This window comes from Gymnodraco acuticeps, unplaced genomic scaffold (assembly GCF_902827175.1).
Source record: "Gymnodraco acuticeps unplaced genomic scaffold, fGymAcu1.1, whole genome shotgun sequence".
Lineage (NCBI taxonomy): Eukaryota > Metazoa > Chordata > Actinopteri > Perciformes > Bathydraconidae > Gymnodraco > Gymnodraco acuticeps.
This window is the reverse complement of record NW_022989742.1, coordinates 369,262-396,201: the sequence shown is the minus strand read 5'-3', so window position 1 is coordinate 396,201 and position 26,940 is coordinate 369,262. Positions and strand designations below refer to the sequence as shown.

At 40.2% G+C, this 26,940-nt stretch overlaps 1 protein-coding gene across 2 annotated transcripts in view; it reads left to right on the top strand.

The window, feature by feature from the left end:
• The window catches only part of stxbp6 (syntaxin binding protein 6 (amisyn)), a 61,087-nt gene extending 36,197 nt beyond the window's left edge, over positions 1-24,890 (top strand). Inside the window, exons 3-7 of one of the 2 annotated variants that reach the window (XM_034214501.1) lie at positions 9,660-9,790; positions 9,956-10,121; positions 15,038-15,136; positions 21,555-21,712; positions 23,145-24,890. In XM_034214501.1, the coding sequence (XP_034070392.1) occupies positions 9,660-9,790; positions 9,956-10,121; positions 15,038-15,136; positions 21,555-21,712; positions 23,145-23,168 (578 nt within the window). In that variant the 3' untranslated portion in view covers positions 23,169-24,890. The remainder of the gene's footprint in view (positions 1-9,659; positions 9,791-9,955; positions 10,122-15,037; positions 15,137-21,554; positions 21,713-23,144) is intronic. The other variant, XM_034215221.1, reaches the window with a different exon arrangement.
• The last annotated feature ends 2,050 nt before the right edge of the window (positions 24,891-26,940 follow it).

The window sequence follows — 26,940 nt, the reverse complement described above, 5'->3', positions numbered from 1 at the left end:
ACAACTTCAAAAAGCATCAATAAGATATTAAAGGTAGGGTAGGTAAGAATGGAGAAACCAGCTCGAGTGCGCTAGAATTTGAAAGTACACAACCGAAAAAAATCTGCCCCTTCCTTCAGACTTCCTTACAGAGCCCCTCCTCCAACACACACAAACGAGCACATGACCAATGAGGGCACGAGGTAAGTTTGTGCACAGATGGAAGGCTGACAGGCAGGTAAGCCATCCAATTAACTGCCGCAGGCCGAGGCAGATAATTGGACTAGCTTTTTACAGCGCCACGGCTTCCACAGATGAAATATTTGTATGTATTTATTGTCAAATCATTTATTCATTGCTATCGGGATGTGAAGAGCATTCCATGGAATATAACAAAAATTGTTTCTGAAGTGAATTACCTACCCTACCTTTAAGTATTATAAATGCCTGATGTATTGTGGGTGTGAAACCATTTATCACTTGCTATGAAACTTAAATATATCTTTCATTTGTTTTGTCTTGGCAACTGAAGCCCTAAATGATTCAACTTGTATTGTCCTTACATAGTACAGGTACCAGTAATGAAACGGTTTCTCTGCATTTGACCCATCCTAGTGTTAGGAGCGCTTTCATATCTCTGTTTTTCCAATGGCCTTTGCTTCCTCTTACCTTTATCTCCCACTGACCCTCATTTTTCATAGTTTTTAAGCTGCACTCAACATGTCAAACATCAAAGGAAAATGTGTGTTATCAGTAGAGTGATTGCTCTGTATCATAAGCTGTTAACAGTGCATTTCATCACCCTGACACCAAAGTGTTGAGTTTCCCCGTGTTTGATTGCTATGATTAAAGTTTTTCTGTTTGAAGCCAAGTCACGTTTAGTGAAACTATTATCTGAACAAAAGAAGGAAACAAGCTGACATCACATTGTAAGTATTTAGATGACAATATATGGCGTTGCCCCAAATGTTATGCAATTACATCGGGAACTATTTGTATTTTCTTTAAATTACTCAATTAATTTGTTTTTGCTCACTATTATATAAGTATTGTATTCAATTCAAGTAACTCTTGTATTGAACATTTCAGGTCAGCCCCATTTATTCAATAACTAATTTCTCTGAGTCTATAGTTTAAACTGAACTTAAAGAAACTTTTTTTTAATTGTAATAGGCAGACGCCCATGATCTGTCAAGCTTCCAGAATTTGTTTTAATGTGTGTTTCCTTGGGTGAGTGTTATAATTGGATGGATAACAGATGTAACTTGAGGCAAAAGCTGCTATGATTAAAACAGAAAAGTTCATTTGTGCGTTGAACTCTTACTGTTTGATTGAGCTCAGATGAAAAGAAGTAGGCCCACTTGACATTTAAAAGAGCCAGACTCACTTTATTATGAACATATGGTTTGAAAATGATGCAAACTTGACGTCATATGATTGCCATGTGAGTTATTGTAAGGTTCATTAAAATGTGTTTTATTTATGTGGAAACATTTCTTAAAAAAACAACGATTCATAGTCTCCTGCTGTTTGAATGCTTTTAACAGCCATTAGCAGTACTTAATGCATATTCCTACTGTGAGGGTTTACATCTATTAGTATAATTGCTGTTTTTAGTGATGATTTGTCACAGAATAAAAAAATACAGCTGCTTAAATAAAAGTTTATAAGGTGTCAAAAGAACTATTTTTCTTGTAACTGTTGTGAACTGTGTCAGCCAGCCCTGACAGACAGCCGTATCTCAACAAATATTGAAAATATATATATTATATCAATAATTTGCAAAAATGCAATTTAAAGGATCATTGCCTTTTAGTTGTGATTAAAGTGAAAGTCAGATAGTTACTGTTTGCTGCTGCTGGCTGGCTGATTACAAATGTTGTCATGGAATAAAGTTTATATATACTTAAATATATATTTGAATACGTTAATGTGAACTTTTCATAGTGAGTGCGTTGTCACAGTCTTGAGCAAATGTTTCATTGTTGTATGACGACGTGTAACTCTGCATAGCTCCATTGTTAGGGCTGTTTAGTTAGGCTCATAGTCTCTGTATCGGTTGTGTGAGTAACTTGTCCCCACCGAGGGTTGAACCAAGCTGATCTCTATTCTGTATCTGTTATTCACCATGCTATATGCACTCCCTTCTACTATTGGTGCCTAGACACTGCATCACACCCATCCTATCTGAAGAGGCCTTATACAATGGAGTCACTTTGTTTTCAACTCAATGAACAGACTGTAGAGGCTTTTGTTCTGGGGTGCTGTTGCAAGTCTAGCCAGTGCCGTGGTTCATTCCAGTGACAGCTTATTTCTGAAGATAACAGTGTGTTCCAGCTCAAGCAGCTTTCCAATAGACCTGTAATCACAGAGCCAGACAGTGAAAGTGTTGGACGTGCTCTCCGAGGACAGCTCTAATAACACACTGCAGAAATTCAACATGTAAGGCAGACTGTTTTCCACTGTTTTTAGTGTTCTTGCTACCATGATGCTTAAACAGGGTCTAACCCATAAGTATAGCAGCAGATATCATTTCAGGTTGTTGTTCTTTTTAACTCAAGTAATGAGCTCATACATAAGCCAATATGTTTTTATTTAATTCAACTCACTTAAAGGTGGGGTAGGTACGTTTGAGAAATCTGCTCGAGATACACTTTTTGTTATATTCTATGGAATGCTCTTAACATCCCGATAGCAATAAATATCTGAAGTGCTTTGACAAAAAATCCATAAAAGCCGTAGTACTGTAAAAAGCACGACCAATCATTTTAGCCGGCCTGGCTAAAATAACTGGATGGCCTACCTGCCTGTCAGCCTTCCATCTGTGCACAAACTTATCTCGTGCCCTCATTGGTCATGTGCGCGTTCGCGTGTGTTGGAGGAGGGGCTCTGTAAGGAAGTGGCAGATTTCTTTTATTACATTACATTATTACATTACATTGCATTTAGCTGACGCTTTTATCCAAAGCGACTTACAATAAGTGCGTTCGACCAACAAAATACAAACTTGAAGAAAACAGAATCATATAAGTACATCAGGTTTCATAGAGCCAAACATTTCAAGTGCTACTCAACTGGCTTTAGGTAAGCCAGTCCTTTATTAGTATATAAGTGCTTTGTTAATAGTTCTATCGCTCGAAGTGGAGTCGAAATAGATGAGTTTTCAGTCTGCGCCGGAAGGTGTGTAAGCTATCTGCTGTCCTGATTTCAATGGGGAGCTCATTCCACCATTTTGGAGCCAGGACAGCAAACCCACGTGTTTTTGCTGATGGGAACTTGGGTCCCCCTCGCAGTGAGGGTGCAGCGAGCCGTTTGGTTGATGCAGAGCGGAGTGCACGTGCTGGGGTGTACGGTTTAACCATGTCCTGGATGTAGGAAGGGCCAGATCCATTCGCAGCACGGTAAGCAAGTACCATTGTCTTGAAGTGGATTCTAGCAGTTACCGGAAGCCAGTGAAGGGAGCGGAGGAGCGGAGTGGTGTGGGAGAATTTAGGAAGGTTGAAAACCAGACGAGCCGCTGCATTCTGGATGAGCTGCAGAGGTCGGATGGCACATGCAGGTAGACCAGCCAGGAGGGAGTTGCAGTAGTCTAGGCGTGAGATGACGAGAGCCTGGACCAGAACCTGCGTCGCTTTCCGGGTCAGCTGGGGACGTATCTTCCTGATGTTGTAAAGCGTGTATCTGCAGCAGCGGGTTGTAGCAGCGATGTTTGCAGTGAAGGACAGATTGTTATCTAGAATCACACCCAGATTCCTTGCAGTCTGAGTCGGGGAAACAATAGAGGTGCCGATGTTGATTGTTAGGTCAAGAGTGGGACAATCTTTTCCCGGAAGGAAGAGCAGCTCAGTCTTGTCAAGGTTGAGCTTGAGGTGATGAGCAGACATCCACTGAGAGATGTCAGCTAGACAAGCAGAGATGCGTGCGACGACCTGGGTCTCTGAGCGGGGAAAGGACAGAATCAATTGGGTGTCGTCAGCGTAGCAGTGGTATGAAAAACCATGCGGGCTAATGACAGATCCGAGCGAGTTTGTGTACAAGGAGAAGAGGAGGGGACCAAGAACAGAGCCCTGAGGGACCCCCGTAGTTAATTGACAAGGGTCGGACTCCGACCCTCTCCAAGTAACCCTGTAGGTGCGGTCTTTGAGGTATGAGGTGATGAGGGAAAGTGCAGAGCCTGAAACTCCAAGTTCTTGGAGAGTGCGAAGGAGGATCTGATGATTCACCGTGTCGAATGCAGCAGACAGGTCCAACAGGATGATGACAGAGGAGAAGGGAAGCTGCTTTAGCAGTGTGCAGTTCCTCAGTGACAGCAAGGAGGGCAGTTTCTGTGGAGTGACCGGCTGTGTACTTTCAAATTCTAGCGCACTCGAGCTGGTTTCTCCAAAATTACCTACCCCACCTTTTAATGATGCCTCTTAATTTTTGACTCTAATAATGAAAACATTCTGCTTATTCTTTTCCTAAATTGCATAAGGTCATCATATCTTCTCAACCAAACCCAGACTGGTTCTTTGTTTTAAAATATGTTAAAGGAAGACAAAAAAGACTTCCACATGTTCAGTACTGAATAGGTTTTATATATTTCTGTAAACTGTAAACTTGAATATGTTTATAGACGAAATGTGTCATAGTGAGTTTAATAAATTGTCACAAAAATGAAAGCGTGTGCTATTTTGTTTAGCAAGAGATAGGAAGAGGTAGATGTGCCAACAGCTGTTCGGGAGAGAGGAATCAATCTTTTTGGATTGTAACACGTCTAAGAGGCATTGTTTGCCTGGCACCTACAGCTCTTATGTAATTATATTAACTATGTTTCTTATGATAGCTTAATTACCTGCAGTACTGTGGACAAAAGTTGGTTGGTACTGAAATGGTTGTCATGAAATTCCTAATAACTGTTTATGTCGTTTTTTCGTTCTTGTTCCTCTCTTTATATCTAATCAGTGATACTTGACATTCTTTTGAAAATCATCATTTGTTGCATGAGACTGATTCATGTACTGTAGATTCAGCTGTTTAGTTTTTGCAAACGCACAAGATGAATCACTTTTTAGGTACTTTCTGGCCCTCAGCCAAGCCAAACTGGCAGCAGGACACAGCTCTCTGCACTTTGTCAATTAGCATTTCCTACGTTCTTAATGATATCCAAATTACTTTCTATTCATGGTAATTTTATTCCTGCCAAGAGTCAGTATGGCATGTGAGCTGGCTGTCCCCGTTTGAACCTGGCCAGGTGCCAGTCCTGGCTCCAGGTGTCTTTCGTGCTATGCTAATGCAATCGCCATGGCGATCAAGAGATCCATAGCCCACCTAGTTGAGATAAAGTCAGTGAAATGTGTCTTTAAAGCCGAACAGATAGGAGTACAATTATTATAAACGTGAGTTCATCTTTTAAGCTTGACTACAGTGCGTTGTCTTACAATGGTCTGTATAGTTTTCATATTTACTATTCCAGACAGCTGAGGTCAGATCATTTCTGCTGCTAAATATCTTGTCGCACACAGGATTTGGCGGATTGTATGTTTTAACAAGCACAGAATTGCCTTATTGGTAACACTTTAGTCATACAGTAAGTATACACTGCAGTACTGGTCACACAGATACATCTGCAGTTCTCTAACTTCCTAAATGTAATCTGTGCAGTGTTTGTACGTGTAGAGCCTCCAGACTTTTATCTTGTTTATTTATTACTTCACTTCTTCTTGGTGGGTGAGTCTTGGAACAACCCTTCATTCCAAGGGAAACATGGTGCCTCGCTGACTGAACAATTTCAAACTTTCTTCCCTTATCCGACGGGAAACTTTGTTGTTATGCGGTTTTGTATTTTCATATCTCCCCTCGGCTGGCTTAAAATGCCAACGTTGATCATATTTCTGGCTTGTGGATTGAGATGTTTGATAAGCATCACTGTTGACACAAGGATGAAGTTGTATTATATCAGGGAAAGGAAGTAATTAATGTTATGCCAATGTGGGTGGTCCTTCTCAATACTCTGTTAGCTCTCATGTTTACATTGGCAAACTCAAATGTTGCTGCATTAATCCCATAGTTGTTCCATACCTACTATTGCATTCATTGTTGTTCTGGATTAATGTGTTTCCATAGTGCTGTATTTCCTCTTGGCTTGTAAGCATTCATAATCGACAACCTGCACACTTCTCACATAATTTATGTCATTACTGCTTTTGAGAGAACTCCTCCTAGTGCTCACATTTCACAACCACAACTATGATAATATTTCCTTTAGAGAAAGCTGATCCTGAGAAGGTTTCCTCTGTGATGTCAGCAGCCTGTGACTAGTACAGTACCAGTTTTCTTTCAGGCAGCATTGCCAAGCACAACAAGGGACTGATCCCCTGGAGGAAGTGAGAGCATGTCACCATCAGAGCATGAGAAAGAAGAAGGACAGGAAGCTTTTCCATGGCCTTCCTCTGACAGCCCACATGGAAACAATGGCTCTGGCAGCCCCTCAGTGGTTGTACAGTGTTTGCTCATTCACTTCAGTTTATTATGCTTTTACATTGTGTTTAGGGTGTGATTGGGATTGTTATGTTTGCTTTCTAAAAGTGAAACAAGTCATGAGAGCTGGTCAAATCCACTTTCACATTTGACTTCAGTTCATGTACAGGGAGGGATCTTTTTATCTTTATCTATTTAGTCTGTACAAGAGGTCAAGCCCAGTGAACTTTGAGTCTTAATCTCAACACACCAATTAAAGAGCTTCTCAGCATTATGACCACTTGTATTATACCGTAAGTATACATGTTGAAGTGAGTGTCTTTGATAATAGTCCAAAGATAGTTCCCTTCTTCTTTTACTCACCCATCTCTTAAGCGTTTGTAACCAGTCTTCTCCGCACATCTGATAGTATGTGGTTTGTTTATCTGGCGATACAAAAGTGCACATTTGATGCTCGCGTCACAGAGTGACACTCAAGTCATCTTACATCACTGTTGATAAGGAATAACTCCTATACTTCAACTTGACCTTTCAATTAAACTGAATTATCAATTAATGTCAGACAATTAGTGTGACTACCATAAGGCAACAGGATAATACCCATTTTTATAATCAATTGTGTTTTTTTCTTCACAAAGAAGAACATTTACATCAGACCTATTGCATATCAAGTATTGATAACACGAGTAATGATAATCGGTTAAAAACACTTTTTGTCATCAGTAGTTGTGTCCTGCTTATTGACATTGTGTTGCCCTTAAAGTATTTATCTTTATACATGTTTTCTCCAAACTCACAGTGTCACTCATTGGTTGAAATATCATGAGAGAAGTTTTCTCCTGACTTGCTCTTTCAATAAAGCCAACCCCTCTAACTTTCTGTAATTGTTTAATATGCAGGGGAGAAACTCAGACAAGGTGGGACTCCCCAGCTGAATGTGAAATTGATTTTAGAGACTCAAAAGTGTCTGGCAGTTTAATTAAGTCCTCTGTGTTGTCGATTCAGCCCCAGGGCTTTGAGACGCCAGTTTTCTTTTATTCGTTCACTGACACATCTTAGCATTCAGGTGTCAGTGTAATAACATTGAGAAATAGCCAAACAGCGTAACCAGTTTAATACTGAATATTCTTTAAATTGTTCTTAATATGGGCAACACTTCATGTAGTTTGTGATTCACATGTTTTATGCGATTTCTCAATGTTATCTCTCAATATAATCCTGCAGTTAGGCTCACAGACCAGTTTAATTCACACACGTATTCATAGTCATCATTTTCTTTCAAATTTGTTATTGCTATTTTATGATATTTTTTGAGAAATCAAATGACGTCAGGCATTGCTAATGAAGAAAAAGAGTTCCAACCCAATTGTACATTTCTGGTAGGATATGATGAAGGCGCGAGAAGAGAAATGGTTTCCAGTTGAAATCAAACTGTACTCAGCTACCATTCCTCCACTTATCAAATGAAAGCAATAAGGCCTTATTTTTACTTCATCAGTTTTGGGAAAGTAGTGGTTCTGTGCTGTAGTATATCATTTGTCATTATTGTAGCTCAGAAAAAGTATTCTTGCTCGCTGCAAATTTGAGGACCGTCGCTTCGAGACTCATTCCCTTCAACTCACCGGTTCATTACATCCAGCTGTCGTCCTTCTTTTGAAAATGGTATCTAGAGTTTCTATCAGGTCTGTGTGTGACCCCAGACAGATCTGATCATTCACTTACTCCTGTCAGGATTGTGACGGTGTGATTGAGTAAAAATAAAGGAAAAGATTAGAAAGAGATGACCGGCTGCCTGTATTCTATCTGTTCCACCCAGCAACCTTAGGTCGGCACCTTAAGTATTAACAGCAGCTGTATAAATGGATACACAAACATATCCAAACATCCCTCATCTCAGGGGAATGTGCTTACTGAATGTATCACCTAGGGTAACATCCAGCCCTACCTTTATTTTTTAAATCAAATAAGGAGTGGTAGATTATTTTTTAGAAAAGAAACCTGAACAGAATGTAAGATGGAAACAGCCGCAAGGAGTTGTTTTGAGATGAGAAGCAGAGTGAAGAGCACCAGCAGTGAAAGTGACCCCAACATTTCCATCTATCTGAGATGACACAATGGCAAATGTGGGAAAGCGGAAGCAAAGGTTCCCTAGTGGGGTTAAAAAAGCAACAAAGGAGCATGTTACCCCTGAGAAGTACAAAGAGTTTCCGTATCCAGCCACACACACACATCACGTGGTCCAGAGACAAGAACCATGATATCAAGGGAAAGGGAAGTGAAGGTTTTTTAATGCTTAGGCGAGTGAGGCCAAGCTAAGGACAATGATGATGTCATCGGACAGGAGGTGAAAAAGTCATTTTTGCTTTTTGGTTTAATTTCCTTTAGCATTTTCATTGTTATCATTATTATAGTCAACTGTGGACAGTTGTTTCTTGCTGGTATGTGAATTCAATTGTTTCAGTTTTTATATTCTATTTAGGCAACATCCAGTGTATTTTTTTTCTAAAAAACATTATGTTCCCTTGTTGTTGTACTACTAAGCATAATTGAAACCACACCAACTGCTAAAACTCCAAAATACCTAATCATAGCTGTGATGGAAGTGCATTGTAATGCCATTGTGAGGATATGTCATCATTATGTTCTTAGTCTCTTGTGACTTGATTGAAATGTAATACCTCTCTGCTTGAACGCAATGCAATGTGTTACCTGTTTGTATTTAGTCAGCAGAGCACTAGAAGAAATATATCACTTCTTTTAATATAAATGTGTTGTGTCCAGCACAATTTCTGCTTTGACAGGAACACTATATCCAACTGTTATACTCTTAAAACCAGTAGCATGGAACACTGTTCTCTATGTATGTGTATTACTTTGCAGGATAGATATCAAGTCTAGTGCTTGTTAATAGGGTTTGTCTGTTCATAGTTATGCTGTGTTTCCTGCACAGGGAATGTTATCATTGTCTTTTTTTGCTGTTGGCTCCAAAAGTGAAATGTCCAGGGTTTTACTCAAGCCTTTGTTTCTTCCACCAACAGAAGCAAGCTTACACTTATTTAACTCTTTAATATTCCTTATCTTCCGACCTGAACTGGACTGTTTTATCCTTATCCAAAGCTTCTCTAACTATATCATCTACATCAGGGCCACAAGTTAAACTGTAACCTTATATTCAGGAATTGAATACTTATCTGTTGCGTTTTCTTGTTTTGTTTCCACAGTGACTAATAAGAAACCCTCCTGCGTGTCCATCACTAAGGTGAAGCAGTTCCAAGGATCTTCTGCTTTCGTAAAAAGGTCACAGTGGACCATTGACCAGCTACGGCAGGTCAACGGCATCGACTCCAATAAAGTATGTCATTTATAGTGCCTTTCAACCGCTATTAATGTAGTTACTATCGCTAGGAATTGCTACTTATTGCTGTTACAACATACTTCTTGTGTCCAGCTTTCAACGTTTCTTTTCAATTACTTCCCCCACTCATCTGTCACCCATGTCTCCTTCTTTCTTTCTAAGGACTGTCCAGAGTTTGACCTGATGTTCGAGAATGCTTTTGACCAGTGGGTTGCTTGCTCAGCAGGAGAGAAGTGCACCTTCATCCAAATCCTTCACCACACCTGCCAGCGCTACAGCTCCGCACAGAAACCAGATTTCGTCAACTGTCAGTCCAAACTGTTGGGGGGTAAGACAGTTAAAATAACAACAACTGCTAACTGTCCTCTGGTAATATTCCTGCTCAGAACACAGTGGCTCTGCTTTGCCAGACTCACTGTCATACTGTGCTGTAAGCCAGTTTGAATCTGATTATGTATGATGACAACCAGCACCTGGTGTGCATGAAAATGCATGCTTATTCCTCGTACACAGCATCTGTTGAGCACTCTGCTGAAGTGAGGTCAACGAGGATGTCCAACAACATTCATCAGCTGTGACTCAAAGCATCAGACACAGATCAACTGGTTTCCAGCACATTGAAATACTCAATACAGCACTAAATAATAACTTCCCCTAATTGATGTGATGTTGACACGTTACATTGTGTGCTTGACGTGTGCAGTTTATTATTATTATGATTGGTTTCCACCCTTCAAACTAATCACAGTAAAAGCTCTAACAGACAAGTGAAAACTAACCTCTCACTTAAAAATCATTCATCAATTAATAGATGAAGACAGGCTGATCAAACAAGTCAGAGCACAATTCCCAAATGTTACAAATTGTACATCCAAAACTGTGTAATTGGTTATTTCCTATCTGCAATTTGTGTGTTTGTTGCACAGGAGGTTGAGGGTGGGGGTGCTGGTTTATGGTTTCCTCTTCAGCGAATCGCAGTAGGGAACGCAGCATCCTGAGCGGTTTAATCAGATATTGATCTGTTTACCCCCAAACCCTCATCTTTAAACAACGTTCAACCTGCATGAGGAATTATTTATGGACCACATTGCCAACCCGCCTCCTGCTGCATGCTCATCTGCCCCACATATACAAGAGGCAATTACCAGATAGATATTTAAAATAAAAAGTTCATTCATGTTTCAAATAGAGTTCTGTAAAAACTAATATATAAAATCACTGACAAGTAGGATGCTCCAATCGCCAATTTTGGGGCCGATATCCGATCGAGTGGGTGGGGGGGCTATGGGGATCTTCCATTTAAAGTGATGTTTAAAACTCAGTTAATGGGGCTCATTCGCTGGCTCATTCACTGGCGCTTCCACAAACGACAACCAACATAATTATTACATTCAGATGAAGTAAATTATTCAAGTTTACATTAACTTTGGATAATAACACGGGAGAAATGAGCGGAAGCGCTCTCTTTTCCTCTCTCCCTCTCTCTCTCCTGACAGCCCGTCAGTATCTCATGCAGCTCACTGATCCAGTAATGAGTGACCCGACAGTGAAGAATAAACATATTTATAACTAGTTTAGCTAGTTCCAGAGGTAGATAAAATAGCTAAGTGTGTTAGGTCTAACTCTTAGTGTGTGTTTTGCTCCGCTTACCGGTCCGTCACAGCGGGTGGAGCTGCAGGATTTCTGCTTCACACACGTTGCATACTGATATTTTACTGTCTTTTTCGGACACCTTAAAATACTGCCAGACTGGTGAAGCCATTTTGGCGAGCTTGTTTTGCCGCGCACAGAGAAAAGTGTCATGTATTTTACGTCATGGGATCGGCTCTCCCGATCGGAATTTATAGAGAGCACCGATCTGTTCACCGCAGAGAGTGAATATCAGCCGATGTCGATCGGCGGCCGATCGATCGGAGCATCCCTACTCATACACTGAACAAAAATATAAACGCAACACTTTTGTTTTTGCTCCCATTTTTCATGAGATGAACTCAAAGATCTAAAACATTTTCTATATACACAAAATAACCATTTATCTCAAATATTGTTCACAAATCTGAAAAAATCTGTGATAGTGAGCACTTCTCCTTTGCCGAGATAATCCATCCCACCTCACAGGTGTGGCATATCAAGATGCTGATTAGACAGCATGATTATTGCACAGGTGTGTCTTAGGCTGGCCACAATAAAAGGCCACTCTGAAACGTGCAGTTTTGCTTTATTGGGGGGTCTGGGGGGTGTCCGAAAACCAGTCAGTATCTGGTGTGACCACCATTTGCCTCATGCAGTGCAACACATCTCCTTCGCATAGAGTTGATCAGGTTGTTGATTGTGGCCTGAATGTTGGTCCACTCTTCTTCAATGGCTGTGCAAAGTTGCTGGATATTGGCAGGAACTGGAACACGCCGTCGTATATGCCGATCCAGAGTATCCCAAACATGCTCAATGGGTGACATGTCCGGTGAGTATGCTGGCCATGCAAGAACTGGGATGTTTTCAGCCTCCAGGAATTGTGTACAGATCCTTGCAACATGGGGCCGTGCATTATCATGCTGCAACATGAGGTGATGGTCGTGGATGAATGGTGTAGAGGAAACTTCTGTGTAGCATGCAGTGGAGTCACCGACTCAGGAAGGAGACACGGGAAGAGTCGGAGCTTTGATGTCAAACCACTGTGATTTATTTGGAGTTGGTACCAGAGTATTCACATCACAAGTCCAAGAGTCAGAGGTTCTGACTTCACGGTAGAGTTGCCACGTCAATTCTGGAGAGCCTCTCTCTTGCCAGCCCATCTAACTGGTTTCGCAGAGAGTAAACAACATATTTGAGGAGATAGCCTAAACAGTGTGGGAACACAGAGCTACTTGCCTCGGACACTTATGACCTCGAAGATTTTACCTTGGAGTCCACAAATACAGAGAAGGAAGTGTCCCAGTGTACCCACAACACAGACCATCTGTATCCCAGTATTGACCGGTCACAGAATGGGAACAATAACATTATTGGCTAAGCCGCCTGTGTCCTTAAAGAAGGTAAACAGACATCGAGGTTTGTCCTGTATGTTACTAATTGGCGTCTTATGATAATTATTTCCACAACAAATGGCACAACAATGGGCCTCAGGATCTCGTCACGGTATCTCTGTGCATTCACAATGCCATCAATAAAATAAAATGCACCTGTGTTCGTCGTCCATAACATACGCCTGCCCATACCATAACCCCACCACCACCATGGGCCACTCGATTCACAACATTACCCTAACCCTAACCCTAACCCTACCCCTCACACCAGATACTGACTGGTTTTCGGACCCCCCCCCAGACCCCCCCCAATAAAGCAAAACTGCACGTTTCAGAGTGGCCTTTTATTGTGGCCAGCCTAAGGCACACCTGTGCATTAATCATGCTGTCTAATCAGCATCTTGATATGCCACACCTGTGAGGTGGGATGGATTATCTCGGCAAAGGAGAAGTGTTCACTATCACAGATTTTTTCAGATTTGTGAACAATATTTGAGAGAAATGGTTATTTTGTGTATATAGAAAATGTTTTAGATCTTTGAGTTCATCTCATGAAAAATGGGAGCAAAAACAAAAGTGTTGCGTTTATATTTTTGTTCAGTGTAAATTATATCGAACTTCCTTTGTTACTTTACTTTGTGTTTGTGTGCGCCCACTATGCACTGATTGACGATAAAGCTGCATGTTGTTATGTTTCCTTGACCTCCCTCCTACTCTGAAAACCATGTCTGTGTTTTGTTTAACATACTTAAACAGACTCTGGTGCATATTTTATGTGTAGGTGTTAGGGTAGTGGTCTCCCAGAGAGCTAGGAACACAGTGGTCTTTAGTATAGGATGGATTATAGAGTGCTAATGTTGCAACCACACTCCTCCAGTATTTCTGAAAATTACACTTGGACGCCCTGTAGCATAATTCTGTACTTAAAATAGCCAACCCTCTGGTTTTGTAGAATCAGCTACAGTATTTTAGAGCCGTTGACAACATGCTGTAAGTCCATCTGGCCGATGGTCTGATAATGAACTCCTGGCTCTAAGAGAGTAGAGGATAGTGTCTGATAGACTAAAAAGTTGACAGGTCAGTGGTACATTGTGACAGGAGGAGGAGAGAGGATGCCAGCCCGCTGCCAACTCTGTCCACCCCAGTTTAAGTCTCACACCAGTGCAAAACAAAAATCACGACGCTGCTCAGGTGTGGGACCATAACTGTGGGCGACTCTTATCTGCATAATCCTCTGAGATGGCAGCCTCCAGAAATCACAAAAGGTATACCGTGTATATAACAAGAATTGTGTGCTATCGACACCATTATGAAGTACCCTAGAGGGGACAGTAGGGTTTGCCATTCAAGATGGGGAGCATACAAATAGTCAACATGATATTAGTTGTCAGTTTCTCTGTGTGGGAGAGGTGTCATGACAATGCCATCAGCAGTCTGTCAGCTTAATCTTTCCCTGTTTCCCCATGCTGGTTGTAACTACATGAGGTCCTGTCGATTGTGAATAGAAAATTGAGACAGCAGCCATATTATCCTTTCATTACATCCGTGTGTTTGCATTTAATCAGAGGGTGTCATCTCAAGTCTCATAAGGTCACATTTATGATGGAGCCAAAAATGCACCTGATGAATGAATTGAAGGTTTTGGAAGTGTTATTCTGATGTAAACAGTATAATTAACACTTAAGATTAAGATGTCTTCGTGAACAGTTTTCTCAGTGAGGGGATACTTTAAACTTCTCTTGCAGCTGTCTAGATGTACAGGCCCATGTATTTAAACCTTGATGGGGCATGTAATTGGTCCAGAAATAAAAGCAGCTAGTTGCTAATTGCCTTGTTATCAGTGCCGACTTGGGCTGCTGCCCACACTATAAGACCCTTTTATACCCTTATTTTCACTTGAGCTTCTCTAGCTGACTGACAAAGTATTCATGAACTGATTCTAAATGAAAAGTTAAATATGTGACCCAAGTAAATCCTTTTTTTCACTTAGCGTTTTGCAAACCTGTCTCCTAGTGGTTTAAACTAAATGTACATTTTATTATTAGGGAGGATGGATGAATAATCAAACAGTAACCATTTTTATATTATTTTTGACAACTGAAGACACTTAACTTGTGATTTAACATTTCAAAAACAGTAACCCTTCTTGACTCATTTTAAAACGATATCATGTTTTGAACATAAAAACTGACTGTGATGTTTTGATATTTTCCCATCACAGAATACCAAACTGTAGATTCAGTCATTTTCCGTTGCAAGGTCTATTTGAAAAGAAAGAGGAAAGCATTTGTTGCACACAACGGCCATCTACTAAGACAAGGTAAGCCGGTGGTACAGTATGCAAAAGTACTGGGACCACTGTAAATTAAAAAAAGGTTTTACCCCCAACTAAAAAGTGTTGAGTTCCTAAATAAATAAACAAAAAAAAAGTTTCTTTGTTAAACATGTGTATCCCCAACTAACAAATGATAGAACTAATAGAAGTACGTTAATGTTTATAGGAGACTACATTATCTTACAGCAAGCAAGTAAAAAACAAAAACAAAATAACAACCTTCATTTGATATAAAGTAGTCTCAAACAGTTGGAATATATTACAATTAATTCCACAAATGACCCCAAAGTTGAATTTACATTTTTATAAAACCTTTCTGCTACCGTCTGAACTGAGAGCTCTCCTCTTGGCTCTTGAGGGAATTAACTCTCCTCTGTTGCCATTTATAGAAATATACTGTATTTAACAGAGCTTTCCTCCCTATGTCACTGTTTGTATGTCACTGTGGGGGCTGACTACATGCTGAAAGGGATTTTAAAGAAACATCCAAAGGTTATGTGAGTTATGTTCACGGTCCTTGCCCCTCTCCGTCAGACTGTGCAGAGTCACTGACTAACACTGAGGTAACTCACATAACGTATGAGGGCAGTACAGTGATGAATTGTTTCTTCCCTAATGCTTTGCTTAGTATTTTGTACTTTTCTATATAATTTCATACATTAACATTTAAGACTTTAATGACGGACATTAAGGCTGATACATTATATGATGCTGACATTGATCTGCTGATGAAATGCACAGAGAAGGCTGCTTGCATGAATACCTAGTAGCTATTTTTCAGCTACACTAGTCAGTATCTAAATGGCTCTGTGGTACATTCAGTACAGAATGTTCCATGTTCCTCCCCATTGGTGTTCTTTGTGCTTTTGAACCAGCATGACAGTGACTAAACTAAATAACAACTGAGCAAGCAAGGTCAAGAATGATCCCGTCATGAAATAATGTCAGCGGCTGACTAATCTCCTTGCTTTTCTCTGAGTGGTTAACAAAGAGGGTTTCAGGCTACACATCCACCTCAGTCCAAAGTACATGTGAGTACCTGTGTAGGACACATAAATATGTTCATAAAAAAATTATTAAATGTGGTTAAAGCAAGGGTCTAACACAATCAGACAAATTAATTGTGATTTATAATAGGATCATTTGAACCTGTGTACTGAATCGCACATTTTAAATAACTATTGACTTTGTGTGCCTCTAATTTAACATGTGACTGACCGATGGTTGTAGTATAATGATGAAGGCATATTGACAAGGGTTTATAAGGTACATTTTTCACGGGGAGGGAGTGGTATCTGAAAAAGAGGGAAGTCTTTTAATTAATGTTGTAAGAACATACAGAAAAGGGGTACTGCCCTGTATAAAAAGTTTGGGAGTGACTATTAAAAAAGAGGAAAGAGAGAATGAACCATATGTAGAGTTTCTGCTGTAAGATGTGGAGAAAAGTGATTGGCACTCCTGACAGACACCTATTAAGCCTTTTATCCAGAGAGCCGCCCCTTCCTGGTTGAACCTCTGCTATAGTTTCATTATGCGGCTGCGGATAATGTCAAGATTTGCATTAATGAAACGGCAGCGGGGAGTTATCTTGCGGTAGGAGACCCATAGCGCTGTCTGTAGGCCCTTATGATGTCTATTCCATTAGCCATTTTTTGATTGTCACATTTTATAGTTGATTAAATTGTCAAATAGGAACATACTGTAGGTATTTTTTTTCTTTTTTTCAATATACAGGAAACTGACACTTTCAAAATAGCGCATTTACTCACAACATATTCTGTAAAGATAAATTAAAATATGTTTATCATGGTAACACAATATATACATATATTTGATACTGCTCAACTATTCCTTACACACTTCCTTACTTGGGTTTTACAGCTGGCCGTCCTATAATTTTTGATAACACCTACTGTAGAAGCAGGAGGAAAAGTTTTATGTTTATTCAGGTAAAACTAATCTTAATTTTGGAACGGCAACATTTGAAATAATTGCATATCAATACATTTTCCCTAAATTAAACCATACATTTGTATCTTCAATAAAATACATGTCTGTAAAGTACAGTTGACTATCCATATAAATCAAATTGATTAATTATTTTGCCTATTTTGCCTCTTTGTTCTATGTTGTCTCCTAATTGGCAAAGGGAAAAGTAAGTGATTAAATGTCAACATTTTTGAAAACAAGGTCATGGTTGAAAATAACAGAAATGACTGAGTACTTGAGAGTCAAGAGGCTCTTTATATGTAGTTACAGAACTTAGAGAAATCCTTGACAGAATCCTTCATAAGTTCTTTGGATGAATAGCGGCAGCCTCAAGCCCTCTGGTAATATCAGAATGATGTTTGATGTTACTTGTTGAAGTGCAGATAAGTATGTGCTCGCGAATACTTAAAAGAAATGATTGTGCGACTCTCTCTCCCTTCCTACACCCACACATTTTACCCACAGCGTTATCCTAGCACACTGATAATATGATGTCTGCCAAATGAAAATATTAAAGCCACTGCAGTATCATTTTATATGAATGGATCTCTTTGTGTTATTGTTAAGTTGAATCTAATTAACCCAATATGCCTTAAAAATACATTTTGTCTTGGCTGTCGGCACCTTGAGAAGTTTATCTGACATGCTCCCGTTGATAACCATCAATTATTTTCTTATTTCCAAAGCTGCCTGTTATCTGAACTGGAAAAGGAAGGGTTAACTTTGAACGATCTCTCCCCTTCCTTGTTATGTTCGTCTTTGCACATAGTTTCTATTTTCTGGAAAATGTTGTTGGCAGAAAACAACTTGACTTTTTGTTCAGTCTCCATTGTTAAAGAAACCCTGGCTTGACATAATATCATGGGGTATAGCAACACAATTCCTCCTGCATTGTTGAGCGAGGCGTGCCATGGATGTACTAGGATTGGCCTGTACTGTTCTATAGCTTATTCCAAATCCACAATGTAAGATGCCAAAATCATCACAAAAAGCCTTTGTTTGAGATCTACCTTTGCAACATCAGGGTCCTGCATCATTAAAATGACTGTAATAACACCCGATAACCTCCTCAGGAACATAAAAGAACTGTTGTTATCCCCACTGATAACATAAGCGCTAAGGCTCACAGCGCTGGCACCACATAACATAATTTACTCCTACATTTTCATTCTGCTCCTGATGCTGCAGCCCCTTCATGCTTCTCAAGAATGTCTCCACCCTGTGTTTTACTGTAATTACGTTCTCCACTGGGGGAGCCCACGCTGCAGCCCACCACTCGTCTTTGGAGAAGAGAGGGAATGAGAAAGACCAGACCAGAGAGAGGAAGAATTGTGTGCGGGAAATTAAAGGGAGATGTTCTCTGAGTGGATGGTGTGGAGGGGCTGTCAGAGTGGGGGTTATATTGAAGATGATGGTATAATTACTCCCTGGGCTCTTCCGAGGAGGAGAGGATTAAGAGGAATCCCTCTGAAGGTGAAAAGGTCTTATCCTTTCTAGTGAAGACCTAAAGTTTTCCAGTGAAAGTGTTTATTTTCCTAAATAGAAGCCGGGAAGGAATGTGTTTTTAAGCCTATGTAAACCAGAATCCACTTTTGCTCCTGTCTGCCATCCACTGAACGTACAGTAAAACACTTGCTATAGTGAAGTAACTCATACAACCCCATGTAAAAATGTTGTAGCCGTGGACTTTTAAGTTCTTGTTTGCTGCTGTAGACAGATACAATATAAACCTTTAACCACATGGAAGATAAATCCTGACGGGTTTGAAACTTTTATGTTACGGGTCCAGATGTGTTATGTACGGAGCCCTGGAGGGTTCATTGAGAGAAAAATAAATAAAACGTGGCCACGTTTTACTTTCTCGTTCGCACAAGTTAATAAAGCGTGCGCACGAGTTAATAAAGCGTGGCCTCCTTTTATTTAACTTGAGGGATTCCTGTCCATGACTCACAGTATCTGCTGCCCACAGCTGTTTTATAGAAGGAAAACCTCCTTCACTTTATGAAATCTCTGCGGCACCAGTGGCCTGTACTACGAAGCAGGATTAGCTATTTACACTATTCATTCATGAAGTATGAGCCTGCGCTGTCAGCACGCGTCTCCATGTTTGTGATTGGTCAAATGTTGCTAACCCCGTCCCTTTCACGTGAACGCGCTCTCAGCCGGACAGAGAAACCCTGCTTGATTTACTGAGTTGATAACCAGCTTCGTAGGACCGCTTATCGACATCGCGTTTGTTAGGGTTAGTTAAGCCGGGTAAATCGAACATATCCAGGTCCAGGATCTGTTGAACTGGCTTCGTCGTACAGGGCACTGGAGGCAGTAACGTGTAACCCAGCAGAATCTGAGAAGAGCAGCACCAGCTGCAAAGAGCTGTGCCTTTTACTGTTTACTTCACTGCGTGTCCCTTCATTAGAACCGCTGAATAGAGATCGAGGCTGCTGCGTTTAACCACACACACCTATACACACATCGAACTACCAGAGTATTCCCCCTCGTTTTATGAAGGAGATGTCCTGTCACCGGGGCGCATGATGTGTGTGTGTGTGTGTGCGTGTGTGTGTGTGTGCTCAGCTCCGCTCTGTGTGCGTGTTCGTATGTGTCCGACACCACCGGCATTTGTTTTCAAATTACCACGAACAGTACTTTACACAAATCTGGTTCTCCATAGTTAAGTGTATTCCCAAGTGAAAGAAATTTGTTTAATCTTAATCTCGATGTGCTATAGTCCTGCCCGAGTGCGCCGGAACGAACGATACTATCATAAACAAATGCCCCCCCCCCCCCACACACACACACACACACACACACACACACACAAAACGAGGCCACGCTTTATTAACTCGTGCGCACGCTTTAGTAACTCGTGCGCACGCTTTAGTAACTCGTGCGCACGCTTTATTAATTTGTGCGCACGCTTTATTAATTTGTGCGCACGCTTTAGTAACTCGTGCGCACGCTTTAGTAACACGTTTTATTTATTTTTCTCTCTATGAACCCTCCAGGGCTCCGTAGTTATGTGCAATGTGGGATGCATTCTGTAGTTATTTGACTTTAATCCCTTGGAAATTGACCATAAAAAAAGCCTTGTGCATGTGTTTCCTCCTTTCTATCCTTTTTGTTATTCATAGCTGTGGAGATGATCAACTCTACATCCATCTGTGTGTGTGCAGCACAGGTGTGTCTCTACATAAACAGCTCTGACTTTATCAAATGAACTTCTGTTGAAGCAACAGCAGCTGCTCGGGCTGTCATAACACCCACTGCAGTCGAGTCGTCCCAATTATCTGTCACTCAGCCTACCTGCCTTCATGCCACGGGACACACACTCACTGTATAGCAGCAGATAGAATCAGGCTTGTCAAGTCTTAATACAGTCGCTACCTTCTCCCTCCGTCTGTTCCTTCTCCTCTAACTCATTTACTGTATATCCAGGGATATAGACTTTGGAAAATCGAATCTAGCTTTTCCTTCCGCTGGGTGTTTGTTGTGTTTTTTCTTTTTCAAAGTGAAGAGTGAATGTTCCTTGAGGGGCTGGGATGGTCCTCACTAAATCAATTCCCTAAATATAAAAAAAGGCAAAATAATAATAATTTTACTGTTACATTCTAAACCCTGAGGTGGCGCAACAACGTTTTATAAAAAAAAAGGCTCGTCAGGACCTTGCTACCACAGATGGAAATGTTTGGTCAATGAAAAGTAGCAGTTCACATGAAAAATAGGTGACGCATTTAAAACAAAGGCCATTTTTTTCCAATACTGGCCTGGTGCATGTGACAGATTATACCCCACTGGAATAATACAACTGTATTGCCGACAAAAATAAAGCAGCAGAAATATGTGCTGCTCGAAGTCCGTGCGTTAGCGTAGCACATAACAGCATCACTCCCGATGTGCTGTAGATTAATAACTTGTCAGCGGAAACATCCGCAGGGCTAACGCTGCTATAGAAAGATGTGTTATCACTCTTATATCCAGCACTGGGTCTTCGGGGCTGCCAAGCACATCTCCTCTCTTTATTACACTGTAGTTCAGAGGAGAGTAACCGCAGAGCTGACAGCACAGGTTCAAAATTGAGGAAAAGCAGTGAGGATGTCATAACGAATAAAATGCGGGGTTGCCGTTGCGTACTTTGAAGTTTGAAAAGCTTAATTTCACTTGATCTTTCCCTGAAGTAAATCAACTTTGAAGGAAAGCCATTAGCCAACTTCCCACGTTGCACCTGGTGGAAGCCATTAACTTTTTGTCTTCTACCATTAACACTAATGCTCAAGGTCACTGATTCAACTACATGCATCTAATGTCACAGGTGAATTTGTTGTCTACTTCATGTTATTATTCAACAGATGATTCACAATTTGTCATTTCTCTCCTTCTCTTGTGTGCCTCTCTTCCGTCCGGCTGTTATCTGCAGGTAACAGCATACTGCACTCGGCTGCGGACAGTGTGACGAGTGCCGTACAGAAGGCGAGTCAGGCTCTGAACGAGCGCGGCGAGCGATTAGGCCGGGCGGAGGAGAGGACCGCGGACATGATGAACAGTGCTGAACAGTTCTCTGTTACTGCACAGAAGGTGAGGAAATATGTTAGCAAGACGCATTACAATTCATAATCTCAGGGTAGGCTTGCTTTAATGCAGCGCATTGAAATTCTGAATTAGTTATGGAATGTTTTGGAACATCTAGTAAAAATGTTAAAGTCATTATTAATTCAGCCAAAAGAATACATATTTTACTTCAACCTGAGGATATTTGTAAGAGTCGCCTCATAGTGACTTCAGCTTTCTCTGCTCGGGAAACATAATAATCTTTTTCTTCTTCTCATTAACTCTGTTTGGTAGTGGGGGCTCCCTCATCCTCCATCCATCCCACATCTCTTGTTTGTCATGAAAACTAATTGCATGCTCTCTATAATGACGCTATTAGCATAATCTCCTTTTTCCCCTGCAAAACAAACGAAAAAATCGTTAGCTTTGTAACGAGTGCACCTGATAGCGATCATCATAACTGTCTCTGTAATAGCACGCAGTATATCACACAACCCTGGGTTTGCAGTCATGTTGTGAATGGAGTCTTCACTGAGAAATGTGCCATTTAAAGTGGAATATCAATCACTTTAGTAGAGCTATCCATTGCCTATTTTGAACACGCTGGTGGTATAATTGAAAGACATTTGCCTTACAAGGCCCTCATACTGCTCAGAGACGAGCTTTCCCGCCGTGATGAATTTCTGAAACTGTGATAAGCAAAGAAAAAGAACCCGGCTCTGGTGGTTTCTGTAGAAGATGAGTGTAGAACCCCCATGAAGAATGACTCAGTTTCTGCCATTTCTCATTTCATTTTATGCCATTAGCTTTTATATTTGTTTGCACACTATTATCAAGTCTCAGAGCTCTGCATGTCTGAAGCAAAGGCAGACAATCAACAGCTTTTTGTACGTCTTTAACATCCTACTGCATGCGTTGTAAGAATCTTGAAATGATAAGTGTCTGCAGCTTCATCTCGCCACACTGCTCAGTTTAAAAAATACCCTTCTTTTCTGCCTGCTGCTCTACTGCCCCCACTTGTTCAACTAGCACATTTCAGTTCTTCTTTTTCCATAGCAACATACCCCATACCCGTCTGTGTGTGTGTGTAATAGTGTGTGTATTCCTTCCTCACGTCAACACCCCATAGCTTTGTATTAGATTTGTTTCCTTGGTCATCTCTCTAACGAGCCTCCAGCCAAGCCATTAGATGAAGCAATGAATGCAGTTGCCTTGTCAATGCCTGAATAGAAAAACACCATAACCAGCGTCATTATAAACCCACCCTAACAGCTTGTTCTCCTTTGTGGAAGTATTCTAATTAAGTCAGATCTATACTGTACCACATTTTACTCACTGTGCTTACTTTTCCCTGCATTACATCTACACTACCTTTGCTTTCTATAGCTGGGTAGCATTTTGCTGATAGGATTATACAAATTCTCATTGTATTATCCCCCCACCCTAATTTGTTCTACAGCTTGCCATGAAGCACAAGTGTTAGACCACTGCCAAAACCAACTGGTCACCAATTGCCAGTCGCTGTACAGGAGAAGGATTCCAGATGTTATTATTGTTAATAGATTTAATATGATTACTATTTGTTAACAATGTTAACATTTTAATGTTTTGGGTTGTTGAATTCTGGTACATCATCTGACGGCGACACATCTCGCTGGGGGGAGGAACAGAGGTAACCAACGCTACTTCAGACTGTCAGCCGAATGTTTCGTGCTCCCGTTTGCCAAATGTATTCACAAGCTATGACTGTCTTAAACATAGCCAATCAGAACACTTCCCCTCTTTATATGCTCACACGCTCGTGTGAGAGTCAACATGCTGACAAGTCATTATCAGCAATCACTCAAAGACCAGGAACAGCTTGTATCGCTGGGTATTAATTGGTGAGAATTATTTATGAGCACTGCAGTGATTATGCAGCCGCTGTCATTGGTTTGTGACTGGATTGGTTGACTGTGTACACACAAAACATATATAAAAAACACATATATAGCACATACATACCTGAAGATTTTCTTATCTGATGCTTAGGTTGTAACCAGGTAAATAATTTGACGATGCATTAGGTAGGATGTGATGTCAGGTAGAAGGAATAATCAAATCTTTTATTCTCTTTCGTCGACATTCAGACATTGCAGTCTTTTGCTCTGTTTTGCTGCATCATTTCAAAAAGGGATAACACAACAGTATTAGTCAAAAATGTTTTCAATATATTATTTCATAAACTGCACATGACACGGCTTGGATGGGTTTGTGTCTATAACAATAAATGACAACAGTGAAATAGTGAAGTCCTCTGTCTACCCTTCCAAAACAACCAAAACTACATGTAATAAAGTTCCTAACATATTTGGGAGTGTACTTGACGAACTCTGTCTTGAAAAAAGCTTTTTTTAATTATAATAATTTATGTTGAATTCAGTAAACCAGCTTCTGCATTGTATAAAGCAGCATAAGGAATATCTTAGTACTATGATCTAGGTGTCTGTGGAGCTAATTTGTCCTATTCCCATGGGATCTTATAAATGACTCTTGGCTGTATTTCAACGTTAATCATTCAGTAGTCATTTCTTTATCTATTTTTTATAATTTGGGTCGGTCAATAAAAGGCTGTGTTTGCTGATAGATAACGGTCAAAATGTCTCAAATAGCAGCAGCAGTGTGTAGTAGTTTACTTGTTGTCAGTGCTCTCACGCTAACGGTAACCTTGGCTTTCTCACTTGCAAGATGCTGCCCTCACAATCGAGATGTTTTGATTTCTTTTCTGAATATTTTATTATTCACATTGTTGCCAAGCACTGACAACTTTATCTTGCGGAGCACTGGCAAGGTCATACTGAAACGTTCCAGTTGCCTCACTGTTGGTGTGCTTTTGTTCCTCTCAAACACTTTGGATGTTTATTATTTGATCAAATAAATATTTTATAATGTTGTCAGTGTCTTTTTTATAACCAGCGCTCACATTGCCATAAAATAATGGAATCAGACGCTGTACCTTTTATTTTGTTGGGTTTCTTTGTGGTTGTTGTTGCATTTTGTGTGTTTCATGCATGGTTTTTCTCTTCTCATGAACAACAAGCTGCCAAAACCTTAACGTGTCTAAAGGGTCTGATGTAGTCTCACGTCATGCTTAAACAATACTCATATCACAGTGATTAATTCTATATTATACTGTTTATTGTGTAATAAAGTCAGATGCCCAATCCAAATACAATGGTTCGTTATTAGTGCTGTTTGCTTTGAATGACTCGCCTACGTTTGTATTTCAGTGTTAATATTGTTCTTGCCTCATCTGGAAAACCAGGGTCAAACCGGTTTAAGGTTTGGTTGTCATCTCAATGAAATAATGGCTCTTGTGTTATGTCTAGAGGAGAATGATGCACAATATGTTAAAGTTGGATGGTCATGCTTGGTCAAATTCTGTGCACCTACATACTATTGTTTCACTGATGTTTTTTCTCTTAATTATGGAAATAATAATCGAAACACTGTTCTTTTCACATCTGACTCATCACTGTATTTGCACTGCAGTAATACTTTGTGAGCAGCCAGTGAGCTTGTCCTGTTTCCCCAGGAGATGGCAATGTAAAGCAGCAAGTCTTAATTGCTCACTATTGACTGTGTCCTCTGTCCAGGTTGCAGTAAATACTGTACATTAAACCAAAGCCCCACAATGACACCATACACATTATTGGAACCTGTTACTGTCCCAAATAGATTGATATGTCATTTAAAACAAGAAGTTAAGATTTTTTTACATCAGTAATGCTTGTTGGCAGGACAAAACAACCCTTTGAATAGTTTCGAAATAAACCAATGATTCTGATTTCTTCATATTAATACGTCTATAGAAGTGTTTGTGAAATTGAATCTGTGTATGACCTGAGGTTATCATATTATATAGTTGTGACCGAGTTGAGTTTGCTGCTCCTATGGTCATGTGAGCCATGAGCAATTGAGCCAAAAAACAGATGACTTAAATAACCTCCATCCTCCAAATAATTTGTTTCTAAGATTGCAAATTTATAGTGTAATACAAATCCAAGAAAACATTTTTTTTACATTTTCACACATTCCTCAACAGCTATCATCTCACTGCAATTTAAAAAAGTGTACATCCAGCACAAATGTAGTTAAGATAATGCAAACAATTACATAGCAAAGCACCCTGAGCTTTTAACCCATCCACTGTATGGAATATAGAAAGAAAGCTGAATCCTAATGAAGACATTGCAGAGTCAAGTGAGCAGAAATCAAAATATATATGTTATCTTCTCCCTGCTTGCCGCCTCTTAATAGTATTTTAATCTTCCAATTAATGATGCGGCCCGTTCTGACAAGCAGAAGGGCAGCAAGCGTGGTAGCAATGTTGAAATGCATGATGTATAGGTTATAGTGGTGCAGAGGGGAGGAAGTAAGTACCTCATAAAAGCCCCGGTGCAGGACTCTGCTACCATTACTCACTCTGTCAAATCCTGTGAATCATTCCTGGCTCTTCTAATCATTAAGCTCTCCTCTCTCTTTCCCTCCCAACTTAACACTGAGGTCCCAAAAGTGTCTTCTTTGCTCCTCAACTTCAGCACACACATCCCAGCTTATTTCTTAACACCTGGAAGTGTTTTCTGTCAGATTGTGACCTAGATCATTGGAGTACTGGAATAAAACATATTCTACCTTTAACACATGTACATACAGTTGAAGTCTCCTTATTCACCACTGGAGGGGGCACTAACCTTGTACGAAGATTCCTCTGTTTTACCTTTGTCAGCTTGTTTTATTGCCCAGTGGTTTATTGATTAGTAGAACTGATTATTAATGTTTAATTTCAGTGTCATGTACATATTGATCGCAGCTTGAGGGCAGGAATTAGGGGCTGAATGAAAGCTGTTCTGTGTCAGTAATTGCTTCAGCGACTTTCTTGACAGGGGCTTGAGTTACGGCAGCAAAGAGCAAGTGAGCCATCAAACATTTATCCAACCCAAGATTATAAGAAAGGATTATTTTTGAGATATCCTAATGATGTTCTTCTATATTAGAAATACCTGTCAGTGTTGTCTGGTCAGTTTTGTCAATGTTCAAAGACCATACAAAAGGATTGTAGGATTGAGTGGCATCTAGCGTGAGATTGCAGATTACAACCAATACTCCTCTGATCACCCTTTCTTTTTCAATAATGATTGGAAAATTAAGATGCCTTCAGTAAAAATATACAATGTCCCACTAGATTCAATGTAACATGGCGGTTCAACATGGCA